The sequence below is a fragment of the Dermacentor silvarum genome, chromosome 11 (assembly GCF_013339745.2).
Source record: "Dermacentor silvarum isolate Dsil-2018 chromosome 11, BIME_Dsil_1.4, whole genome shotgun sequence".
NCBI lineage: Eukaryota > Metazoa > Arthropoda > Arachnida > Ixodida > Ixodidae > Dermacentor > Dermacentor silvarum.
The window spans coordinates 55,186,459-55,199,579 of record NC_051164.1 but is presented as its reverse complement, the minus strand read 5'-3'; the positions used below and the strand labels follow the sequence as shown (position 1 = coordinate 55,199,579).

Genomic DNA, 13,121 nt, shown 5'->3' with positions numbered 1-13,121 from the left:
GTGCAAATTACAGGTATTGCATGTATGTCGGCGTTTACAGATGAGAAAATATGTTGCAGTAGCGGAACTTTAGAATCAAATTGTAAACTAACATTCGAGCGAAAATACCTTGGTATAACGATTCACATATATAACACTTCTAGTTTATGAAAGAGGTAAATGATAGTGTTTACGTGGAGTCCGTCTGACAACGAGGGGCTCAATTACATTATTTGGCCCACCTAATGCCGTTAAGAACTCGATGTCCGCTCCTTTCAAAAGATTGTAAATCAAAGGTATAGAAAATCACAGCAATGGCACGATGTAACAGCGCATCAAGAGACGCGTGAAGTACAGTGTAGCGTTCGTTGAAAGAGCTAAATGCAATACTGCTGCGCGGCGCATAAACTGTGATGACATTCTTTGCCATTTAACGACTGGAGAAGATATAGTACAGAATGGACCCCCTTCAGAAGTTGGCGCCAGCACTGCGGTTTGCCATGCAGCCAGCCTAATTATTTGGTATAGTCTCCACTTCCATCGGTCCTTCTCATTGCAGACAGGAACAAATGTTCTTGTCACTTGTATTCTTCGAACAGAACAAATATTAGACTTGTTAGAACAGTAAATTATTGAAGCGAATGCGAATCGAATACAAATAAAAGCTATTCGATTCCTATTAAAAATTTTGATTATTCGCACATTTCCAAAAAGAACAAGTGCCACGGGCGCAAGCAGCGACAGCAATTGAAGTGCCCGAGTTCATATGTATAAAGAGAGTTTCAAAGCACATGCAGGGTACTCTGAAACTGCAATTTTCAGGTGCCTCCCCTTCCTAAATAATTTTAAATAAATTCTCTGGTTTTACCTGCCAAACCGCCTTACCATTATGAGGCACGTCGTACTGGGGGGCGCGGGATTAAATTCGACCTTCTGGGGGTATTTAACGTGTACCGAATGTATGGGACACGGGCGTTTCGGCACTTCGCCCCCATCGGAATGAGGCCGCCACGACCGGGATTTGAAGTACTAAATTTTGGTTTTCAATTTCATCACACCAACTCCTACTTTTAACACGAAAGTGTTTTATGCCGGGGTCCACCAAGACTTCACACGAACATACATCACACGAACATACACGAACATAATACAAAGAAAGAAACCAGAAGAAAAAGTTCCACAAACATGCAAAATTTGGAAATCGAACCCACGACCTCTCGGTCCGCGACGATAGATCGCCGAGCGTTTAACCCATTGCGCCACAAACGCATTTGCAGAGAGCTACACAGACGCGCCTTATATATCTAACACTCCTCCGTGTACCCGCGCTCTTGCTCGGGGTGGTGCCGCCGCCTACGAGCAGAAAAGAGAAGTACTGCATTATGACACTAACGCGCACCGACAGTGAACGCTTCGGTGGTCTCAGCACTACGACGCCTCGATGCCAGCATTCGAAGGGACGCTGGCATCAAGAAGCACTACCAACGCCAGGTGGCGTTCACCGTACTCAGCACAGCGGAGCGTGGCCTCCGCAATTAGCTCTGAAAATGTTTCTGAAGTTGATCGCGGAGGCTGCAATTACGACGCGCTGTACGCGCTGATTTGACTCGGTGACGATTCAGTTACGTGCTTTGTCTTGCGCGTTGTATTAGTGTGTCAGTTACGTGCTTCGTCTTTCGCGTTGTGCTAGCGTGTGCAGCGTAGTGCAGCTTCCATATGCACGACGGTTGCTCATGGTCATCGACGTTGGTAGTCGTGATGGAGGAGACGTGCCACCAGGCGTCAGCGTGGGTGCATCAACGCCTAAGGGCGCTTTAGCCACAAAACACCAATAGACATTATATATCAATGTGCAATAAACATTACACTACTTCTGTGAAGACACGTTTCACTTTCGTGTTCTATACCGATTCCTATATAAGAGGGATCAACCACATTTTTTTGACTACTACTACTATTTTGACGGCACCTACTGAGCGGCAAGCCACCAAGCCGTTGCCGCTCCTTGCTCCTATCTGTCTCAGCGTGCTGATTGTCCAACGCTTGGTGACGAAAAGCAGAACGTCATTTCGGAGGCTGCGGCTAAGCGCGCACTGCAGCCTCTCGATTTCAGTTTCGCACGCTCTGATAGCTGAATTTTGCTGCGCCGCAGTTCCGCGGGTAATTGCATTTTCTTCCAGATCCAAAATATGATACGGCGTGTACGGATAGCGCGCTTGAGTTGGCCAATCACGATGAAACCAAAGGTACAAGGTACTACAAGGCAGTACCTTGTAGTAAGTCATCCGTAAAATCTAATTAAGTGCTCTTAGTAAAGGCAGCACTGACCAAGTCTGAATTGCCAAAAGTAGTAAATAGCTAGGCGAAGGGTCGTAATAGGGGCTAAAATTAGTAAATGCACCCCTTACTACCTTTTTTACTGACTTTTTTCCACGAGTGCAGCTTCCCCAAATGTCAACTAACTAGCCCAATAAGAAGATATTCTGAGTTCTAGCGCGTTCTTTAGGGTCGCGTTCCTGTACGTTAAACTAGATGTTTTGACCGGCCACGTACAGTAGCATATCGGAAAGTGCTGGTGTTTGACGTAGTGTGCAGGGCGCCCAACTTTATTCTATTATATTTCCTGTTTACGCATTCGGACAAGCATGCAGTATGTGGCTACCTACTTTGTGTTTCTGCATATTCACTACGTTTCTGTACAGCGTGCTTTGCTGCCATGTATTGTACATGCAAAGGTACACCCAAATGGCTTTATAAAGCACCTCTTTCACGGACAACGCGAACGGCAATGGTTATTTCGCAAGCCATTATTTTTCGCAGTTATTACGGTTCCTTCATAAGTTGCCAAAAATAAATTCGCTTCTACATGTGGCGCGTCCTCACGTAATTGCATCGCTGCTGCAGTAAATTGCCACAGTGGTCGTTCGGTACCGTTGCTGTCCTTTTTTTCTAGTTACTGGTGCCACCGTTTCTCCACGTGTTGTGTACTCTCGGCAATAAGTTATTCGCTTGTGGCAATGGCCCATCACCTGGTTTTTTTTCCCTCCTATCGGGAGCTTCGGCTGGCTTTTGTTCACCACGCGGCTGGACGCTTGCTGTCTCGAACAATGGAGCGCCAGGCTTGCTTCAGAACGCGTATGTTGTTTTGCTCAAAATGTATTTCTTTTGTTCCCTTCAGTACAATGTTTCTGCGTGAAGCCGCTATTCCGCAGCACACAACAGTGCAAGCGCGTATTTCTGCCGCCGTTATCTCATTCTCTAGTTTGTTTTCTTCTTGTTAGTTGCCATGAAAAATTACTCCCTCCTTTACTCATTCATTCAGCAACTGTTGCAGGTTGTTGTTGTTGTTGTTGTTACTCCCATTGCAGGAGTATTTCTTTTTCCTCGAGTTGTTTTACTTTTGCAACAACGTGCCTTATGCCTTAATGCCTTTCACGTCGTCATATCTCATTTATTTTGTGTTCTTAATACTGCAATCTTCGGTTGCTTGGTTGGTTGGTTCAGGTGTTTGCTACAGGCGGCGCTAAATAAAGTTATCGTCAAAATTAAATTAGCGACAGGTATAGTAAGTAACATAGCAACAAAGAATGCCAAGCTCAAAGTCAGACAGCCTGAGACAACCTATGGGTAGCGGTGATGGAAAAGAAACCTTCTATGAGTAACTACTCAAGAGGAAAAAATGCAATCAGGAAAGTTGCAATTTACTATAACTCAAAAGGAAGCTCTTTACTTTTGGAAGCGAGATCAGGATGCCTTGAACGAGATACGATAAAGAAGAAGAATATATATAACTTATTTGTTCATGAAGTATCTAGACGGGTGCTTGTAATGCGTTACCGGTTCATATTATCGAGTGGAAAATGAAGCTTCGACTTGGTGAACGCCATGTGATAGCCAGCGAGGTTGCATTTCGAATCCTACCCAATCCTTTGTGATGCCAATGTGCAGGCGACGTTTTTGTTAGCTGTGCGGTTCACTTTATTTCCTTAAAGAACAAGTTGGAGGTGTATTACACAAGTTATTCGCGCTCGCGCGACTGGTGCCTCGATGCAAGGTGCTTCGATGCACGCGCGAGAGAGGGCGCGTGCATCGTCCACCCTCGCTGGCGAAAGACGGCAGCAACGCTCCCCGCTCCGCTTAGGCAGCTTGTAAGCGGACCGTGATTCCCGCTGCGCTAGCCCGCTTGCGGCTAAGCGGAGAGCGCATGCGCATTCGTGCTTCCGCTCCGCTCAGCAGCTATGCGGAGCGTAAAAACGCTAAACTAAAACTGTCTAATAACTATGTGTTTGCTGCGGTAAAGCTATGGAAAGGATGGAGCATCTTCTATTAGGATGTGAAGATATCTGCCCAGAGGTCGATTTAGGCACCTCTGGCCTCCTTGAAGTCCTTGGGTTGAGTGAGAGCAGGGTAAAGTAAACATGTACACAATAGAGGCGATTGGAAGATTGGTGGAAGAAAAGTAGGGTAAACGACAAAAAGCGTACAAAAACAAAGTTCCCAATAGGGGTTCAGAAAGTTTGGTGATTGAAGTTCTTCGTGTTGTTTTTTTTTCTTTCTGATGACAAATAGGACATTAGGCAATACAACAACGAGCTTAGTGGCGCAACCCACGGCCCCGTTCCGAAGGGGATGGTCCTAGCATCCATGCATCCAACCATCCGTCAGAAAGGCTGCTTTATCGATTCTAGCGTAATTATGTACCTCTGCAATGAAATTCATCTGCTCTGCAGAGTAAATAATATCAGCGAGGCAAAAAACATCAAAAGCTGCTTACGCTCTCTTGAGTTGACTGTGCTATTAGTGATGATGGTAATAATAATTGCAACATGAACACGGCTTTGCTAGGAATCGATAGTCTAACGAGAAGGTTGGTATTTCATGCCGCCATGAGGAATAGCGAACATGATTGTTTTATTCTTTTTTTACATAGCTCAAAAGCGAAAACAGGCTGTTATGTGTACATGCTTTGCTTACTCTGAACACTGTATAATTCTGAAAATATCGCGCATAAACGGCCTTACATACAGTTGATGCGCTCAATGTTGATGATATAGATGCGCCAGCGAGTCTTCTAGTGATGTTATTTAGACAAAATGACTTCGTGTTATATCTACACAATCTTTATTCCCGTAATGCCTTAACGTATTTAAAGAGACGCTGCTTTGAAACGCCAATATTCTGACTTAATTAATTACGGAAAAATTAACGCATAGGCTTTACTAGCTTTTTCAATACGCTGAGAAGCTTTCAGTTGTGGATCTTTCAGCTAGAAAATTACGAATTATTGAATCACTGTGCTAATATGCCCACTGCTGTAGCTCATAGGCTGTAGCATTGCACTCCTAAGCAAGAGGTCGCCTCGTCAATCCTGGCCATGGCGGCCGCATTTCGATGTAGGCGGAATGAAAAAAGCTCGTGAACCGTGATTAAGCTGTATGTTAAATACCCCCAGGGGACAAAATTAACCCGGAATCCCCCACTGCAGCGTGCCTCCTAATGGGGTCGTGGTTTTGTCTCGTGGTCAAGTTATATCTCAAATACATTTCATTGTTTGTTAGTTTTTTTTGTACAACGGTACTTTTCAGGGTCCAAAATCATGGGCATGGTGTTTAATTTTCTTTTCATTTCGAACTGTTTTATGGAATCACGGGGTTAAAATCACACAGCGACCGGCTACGTGACCGTCTTTCCAGTCAGTGTAATGTAAAACTATTCCAATCTGTTTTTATTCCAAATCCGCCATTAGCCCTACGTCAGGGATCAAAATGGCTCGGCCTCCGCCCACATGGGTGCGCGCGCCCCTATAGACTGAGCCCGAGCAGTTCTGACCAATCGCGGAGGACTAATGGCGGATTTGGGATAAAAACGGATTGGTATAGTTTTACACTATACCAGCCTAACATCGATTTGAAGCAAGCTGCGGCGTAATAATTATGCTGTCACTTAACAGTGAGTGCAGACTGGTTTCTTTTTTGAGCCCAGCAGCTGTACACGACATATATTGTTGGGTTATTAGCGAAAATGCCTTGTTTCCCGGTCAAAGGTCACATGGCTGACCCGCCGCTGTAGCTAAGTGGCTAGGGCATCGCCCTGCCGAGAACGAGGTCGTAAGTTCTATCCCGGCGTCAGCGGCCGCGTGAAGATGGGGGGCAGAATGCACGAACGTTTTTGTAACGTGCATTGGGTTCACGTTAAAGAACCGGAGTAAAAAGAGTTTTCCCCCCATTACGGCGTGCCTCATAATGACATCATTGCTCTGCCAAGTGAAACCCCAGTATTTTATCTAAAAGCTACTTAAGTGACATTTCCTTCTCCGCCGCAGCTGACCGAGCCTTCGTGGCGTTTGGCAACAATTTCTTGGCCACAGCATTTTTCTTATCACAGTGTTATTTAAACGTGGATTTGAGTAGAACCTTTTGCACACCTCTGGATTCGGAATTAAGCCTGGACTATTGTGGTTTCTGTTACGGCATTTACATCTATACATGACACTGCTCTGTGCAAATGAGCCCCCCGCGCTTGTGGAGTGAGGAATGGTTTTAAACCTTTAAACTTTCACATGCACTTGATGGCAGTTTTTCATTCTATTTAAGAATAATTTTGAGCTTTCAGGTTTGCTCTTCCATGATACCGACTCTTTTCTTTTCCTTCTCTCTCATGCCATGATTGCAGCATCGGCGTGACTCTACTCGTTGCTGAAGGATTATGCCGTCTTCACACGCGGTGCTCTCGAGTGATCCAGTGGGGCAGCTTGTCTTCCTGCTTCGTTCTAGTTCTGCTGTTTGCTGCACGTACATGGAGCAGAAACGGCGTGTGGGTCTCCAGAGAGGCCCTGTTCGAGTGAGATGGATTTGCATTTTATTTTGGCTCGTTCAAATTTCTTAAAACACTGCATATTTTTTTAGATTCAACAAGAGTAACGCTTTATTTCTATCTATGCTCTCGTGCTGATTATTCTTACGTTAGTAAAAAAATGAACACTCTTCATTACAGATCAGGCATCAAGGACCTTCCAGAAAACGCAAAGATGCACTACAACTACGCTAATCTGCAGAAAGACATTGGAAACTCCGATCTAGGCCGTCAAGCATTACAGGCTGGCGATCGAGTAAGGCATATCTTTTTTCTGCGAATGTACCAAATGTGCAGTAGTCATCAAATGCGCTGCTTATGTTTTATGTTTACCCACTTCTAATTCAGCTGTGCATACTACACAGCTCATATAGAAAGTGTGGCTGGTTGGACGCTTTTTTCAAGCATATTGTCCAAAACTTCTCCATGGAAATTAAAAACTGTGCCTCTCATTTACAAACTATTGCTGCTTTTTTGCTCAGGTTGTGGCCAGAGCACGCCAGCGCGCACAATAACTTGGGCACTGTACTAACGTCGACCGAAGAATCCGAACATCACTTCCGGTACGCCTTGCGTGTCAATCCAAATCATCCAGGGGCTCATTTTAACCTCGCCAATATCTACAGGTGCGTATCAGATTGCCTGTTGTGAAGTAGTCAAGGAGTCAGTTTATCATAACCAAGTAGTCAGTGAGAACCGGGCTTGTGAAAAGGAATTAAGTTGACGAATAAAATTTTGGTTTTAGCCAGTGGTGCCAACCTGTAGATGAAAAATTACTGAGACTCACTGAACAATTTAGCGACTTTTAAAAAAGCAGTAACTAGGGATATTGGAAGGCTCAGAGCTGTCTCGCCATTGATCGCAGAGACGCACTAATACATCTGCCATCGGATAGTGGCTGAATCGTACGTTGATTCTGCATCTTTCTGAAGGAATAAGTTCACAGGTATATAGCTTACACTAAGCACATTCTCTTTTTTTTTGGCCGAGAAACTAAAACATGCCAGTCGTAATAACCAATTGCTCCCTAGAAATAAGCTTGGCAGCATTGAAATTGAAGAACGGCGACACTGGACTCCGTAACGTCGTAGCCTATGGTTTCGCAGGCAGGCCTAGCTTTTTCCTCGCTGAGCGCTGTTTTCAAAAACGTTTTAAACGTACCTTTACGTATAGAAATGCTTGCTTTATTCATGCATGCTAATTGTAATGTAGTCCTTTTTCACTTCTCTGCCAACAACCGCGCTCGTCGCTCGCTCGCACCGTCTCTTATCTCCACACGGCTCTGACCTTTATGCGCCGTGCATTCGCCGCTCAGTTTCCGTTGAAGCGATAGACCGCACGTACCTTCGCCCGCTGCGGCGTATGCTTGCTGCCAGCGTTTTGCCAGTCGTTGTCTGCTGTCATTCAGTGTGATCTCTTCGTGTTTGTGCGCGCTCACACCACGCTTGTTCATTCAGTTCGTAATAGTCGGGCCACATTTTCCAACGCACGCTACACATGCAATGCTGCCCGGATCGGCAGTGCAGCGCTACAGGTGTGTCCCTTCGCACGCGCTGCCCACGGGAAGCGCTTCTCATCAACACCACCGTTTCACACGCGCCTTCTCGTGGTCATCGAGTCTCTCTTCATGTCGGTCTACTTACGCCGCAGCACACCTGCTTACTTAATCAGCTCATGTTTACTACAATTCATATTGCTATCAAAGCCGCTCACCTCACTTGTCCGCTGGCCTACAGTTTTCTAAGTATCCTGTAATCGCCAAATGTATTGGGTCTTAAGCAGGTGATGCATGAGATTATATGATTGAAAGCTTGCGGCTCTTTACACGCAATGCCTCAAGTGCAGCAGAGAGCTGGAAGAATGCCAACATTATACTGACTCCATCAGAAGGGAGACGTTAAAGAATTGAAGAATTATTAGCCCATTAGCTTGCGTTCAGTATTGTATAAAATCTTCACCAAGGTAACTTCGAATAGAATCAGGGCGACGCTTCAGTCAATCGAAGAGAACAGGATACTCTCAGGAAGGGATATTCTACAGGGGACCAAAACCATGTCTTCAAATAAGGTAATTAAGAAATCTGTGCAGTACGATCAACCTCTCTATGTGGCTTTCATAGATTATGAAAATACATTTGGTTTAGTAGACCCTAACAGTCATGGAGGCATTGCAAAATCAAGGAGTATAGGAGGTATACATGAATATCTTGAGAAATATCTACAAAGATTCCACAGCTATGTTGTTTCTCCACAAGTAGAACATTACCAGTCAAGAAAGGGGTCAGACAAGGAGAAAATCTCTTCAAAATAATTCAAAGCATGCTTAGAAGAAATTCAAGCTATTAGAATAGAGGAGGCTTACACGTGAGTATCAACGGCAAATACCCCAAAAGCCTTCGGTTTGTAGATTCCGTTGTCCTGTTCAACAACACTGGAGATGAATTGCAAGAAAGGATTGACGACCTTAAATGAGAAAGTGTAAGAGTAGGGTTGAAGAGATTGTTGCGTAATAAAGACCGGTGCCCTAGACCAAGCGACTCCATCTTTTTTATTCTATAACTCGTGCTCTCCCTTCTTGTTCCTTCTCTTCTCTGCCCATCCTCCGTCACCGCCTCTCGTCAATAATCTTCACCAGAGATTATTATGCTGAAGACAACTGTTGTGTTCAATAGCTTAGCAAGGGAGCAAAAATTTATGGTCGCCAGTCAGCCACTAGAGTATGTGCTGGAGTACGTTTAACTAGGTCATGACTTTACTGACAGGGGACCCTGACTTTGATAACGAAATTTACAGAATAATAAAACTGGTTTCCGAGTGCATACACCAAGCATCACCAAATACGGACTGAGAGCGTACCACTGCCGTTAAAAAGAAAAGTATAAAATCATTGCATTCTGCCGGTGCTAACATGTGGAGCAGAAACTAGGAGGTAAAGAGAAAAAAAAAGCTCGAGAACAAGTCATTAAGGACCACGCAATGAGCGATGGAACGAGAAATGTTTGGCGTAACGTTAAGAGACAGCAAGCTAGCGGCGTGGATCTGAGAGAAAACGGGGATAGCCTGAGATTCTAGTTGACATTAGAGGAACACATGGAGCTGGCCAGGCCTTGTCATGCTCAAAATAATTTTGCCTGTTCAATTTATTTGTCGCGAAGCATCCACGTCCTAAATTGAGTTAAAAAGTGCATCTATACCAGAGTAAGCATTCACTCTGCTGCTTACAAAAAAATTCCCCGTTCATTTTCACGCGCAGCAAGCAAGGCCAAAAGGAGGTTGCCCGGACTCTGCTGGAGCGTGCGGTAGAGCTGGAGCCGGATTTCTGCGAGGCCTACTCGTCGCTGGCAACGCTCGCTGCGGAAAGGGGAGACTTGCTGAAGCCGAGAGGCTGCACCAGATGGCGCTGAGCAGCGACGATCGAAATGCGGACGCCCGCAACAACTATGGAACATTCCTTCAATCACACGGTGAGCCCGATTCTATGGCTGATGCGGAATTTTTATGAGATTGCGAGATTGGATCTTTGTATTTGATATTTCACAATGGGGTGTCCCTCTTGATGCAGCCATGCGTTGTGCGCGTCAAGATTGAAGCCGTAACGACCCAAACAGTCCTACGCAACATTTAAAATTAGAACAACTTGTTTACAACGTTTTGGGTCATGGGTATAACATTTGTTTCAATGAAAAAAAAACGTGAAATGTCTTGAGTAAGAGCCATATCAGGACCTGTATAAAAAAAGTGTCAATTGGTTTGCTCAATTGTACACAGCCGCAAAACTATACTCCAGTATATGAAAAATGTTAATTATACTATCAGCTATATGTTACGTTTACCGCGCCTCGGTCACAATTTTCATGGGTCAAGCTCTGCGTAGTGAAAATGATACGTTCGGTATCACAGGGTTAAGGCGTCACTTTCTGAGCTTACATGTCTTCGGGCATCGTTGATGATGTAAACACAACGCAATTTCAAAATGTTCGAAGTTTTAGAGCTTCATTGCAATTACTGGCGCGACTAGAAAGTACGTAATTTTGGGTTATTAGACGTAATGTTCAATTTATTGTTATGCTTATTTAGGTGGCCTTTTTCTCTTTCCTGCATAGGGCGTGCGGAAGAGGCCATGACAGCAGTACCAGCAAGCTCTCGACCTCCAGCAAAACCACACCGTGGCACTCCTTAATGCAGCTAGAAGCCTACGGAGCATGAACCTGAACATGCAGGCGGAGAGCCTCTACAAGAGGTATGCTACAAGATTGCGTTTCGACCTACCTTAATACAAACGCTTGAAATGAGTGTTAGACTCATGATCGCGTGCGCTGCTGCCTTGGCAGATGCGATGGCCGATTGTAGATGGTTGAATTTATATTTTGTATGCAAACTTTCTCATCTAGTTGTGCGTTTGTCATATAATTATTATCACATCAATCTGTTCGTTAAAGTGAAAGCAGAATGCGCAAATAGCGGCATCCCCATTTTTCAGGGCTTTCCCTAATGTTCCAAAGCTTAGCCATGTAGAGCAAAGGCCGTGCACTAGTACTAACATCAATTACCTGCTCTTTAAAAGGCATTCACTCGGCCGAAAAATCTGGCTGATTTTTTCGATGAATGTACATCACGTGACGCACACCTCACACCTTTGCGAGACGCAAGCACTTACGTGATACATCAGTGTGGTCTGACTTTTTGATCGGCCACTACAAACCGACCCACCGAAGGGCGTAGAAGGTGCCATATTTACCTATTAGTTTGCATGTCTGGCAACTTGGCGGCATTGTCTTCGTTCGGCACCCCGTAGCCCGCGGCGACCGGCCGGGCCGTGAAGCGAGCACGGCACGCCTCGTTCGAAAGCCATAAAATTCGGAAATCGACCAGCTACACGCACTGACTGGTAAGGTGCCTGCAGGCACCTTATAAAGAGCTGTCAAGACCGCGTGTCGGCGGATGTGCCGGTCACACTTGTATATTTTTTCTTGAATAGTGGTGGTGTTTTTGCCCTACGGCTGCGTTCGAATGCTCGTGCTCCCACCTGTCCACCAGCTGAATTCGTCTGGTATAAGACTGACGTCCATTTTACATCCGTGCGGCCCGCATGAATGAAGGAGCTGTGGAAGGACTTCCTTCGTTATGTGACGTCACGCGGTGCTCGGAGCGAACTCCGTCGTGCATTGAATACCACTTAAGTTACAATTCACTGCCTTCAATACACCTGTATAGCAAAGTTTCTTTCCAGTAGCTTTCTTTTTCCTTCGCAATTTAATCGAAGTCGACGCACATTAAATCGGATGCTGACTGCTACCTGAAGAATATTGAGTAGCCATCACAAGCAGGTAGAAAATCATACGTGTTGCTTTTAATTACCGCTGCAAACATACCCCTCCGTGAAGTAAGTTCCTGGGTGCGGCCTCAAAGTCTTCCTCTTAGCTTGACATTGCCTTTCTTTGTTTGCTTATTTTTATGAACAGGGCTCTCGCTGTTGAGCCAGACCCTCAGGTGATGGACAACCTCGCCGTGTTCTACGTCAGCGCTGGTCGCCTGGACGAAGCGAGGCAGCTCTTCGAAGAAATTCATCGGCTCTTTCCAGAACACCGTGACAGCAACGTCCATCATGTGAGTGTCCACAGCACGCAGAGATTTGCCTTGATCAATAAATTTTCATTTGTACCCGATTGTCATTTCTAGCCTATTTAGACAAAAGTAAATTCTTTCTAGCTTTTTGGAGCTTAACTTTTAGAAAACTCGTTCAAACCGAGAAAAATCTCTGTCTAGAAGTAGGTTTTGTTACTTCTCTTCTTAAATATAGCCAGAATAAGACGGCCCACTGAAACATAAAATTTAGGGTAGTCTTTAATCAATAGTAGTGGCTGCTGCTTTCAGCGCTAAATACAGGAAAGGCTGAATGCTTGCTTGTTCTCAAGGCATATATTGCTATATACTACATCTGGTAATTGCTGATAAATATTTCTGTTTTAAAGTCGGAAATCACAGAACAGTCGGAAGAGTTGCGGGAAGTGGCAGAATCATTACTCGATATTCAACTTATCTCTTGACTTTCGGCTGTTGATGCCTTAGGCGATAAGTTTTCGTTTTTGGTAGAAGCTTGGGCGAGTTGCTCTACGCAACACCGCCATTATGAAGCAGGACAAACTTGCCTAAGTTTCTACCCTAATACTGTTTCTCTACGCAACACCGCCGTTATGAAGCAGGACCAACTTGCCTAAGTTTCTACCCTAATACGCTACGTTTGAACAACCGACTTTATGAAATGACACATATTCCCATTCTTCAACGCTG

General features: G+C 44.9%; 1 protein-coding gene and 1 long non-coding RNA gene across 2 annotated transcripts in view; one reads left to right on the top strand and one right to left on the bottom strand.

Moving 5' to 3' along the window:
* The window catches only part of LOC125941387 (uncharacterized), a 343,657-nt gene that overhangs the window by 38,466 nt on the left and 292,070 nt on the right, over nucleotides 1-13,121 (bottom strand). The gene's annotated exons all lie outside the window — the stretch shown is intronic.
* Nucleotides 1-13,121, top strand: part of LOC119432595 (protein O-mannosyl-transferase TMTC1-like) — a 116,646-nt gene that overhangs the window by 97,708 nt on the left and 5,817 nt on the right. The window contains 8 exon segments of the mRNA XM_049658520.1: nucleotides 6,652-6,819; nucleotides 6,973-7,057; nucleotides 7,059-7,087; nucleotides 7,314-7,457; nucleotides 10,084-10,193; nucleotides 10,196-10,317; nucleotides 10,958-11,070; nucleotides 12,293-12,437. Coding sequence (XP_049514477.1) covers nucleotides 6,652-6,819; nucleotides 6,973-7,057; nucleotides 7,059-7,087; nucleotides 7,314-7,457; nucleotides 10,084-10,193; nucleotides 10,196-10,317; nucleotides 10,958-11,070; nucleotides 12,293-12,437 — 916 coding nt within the window.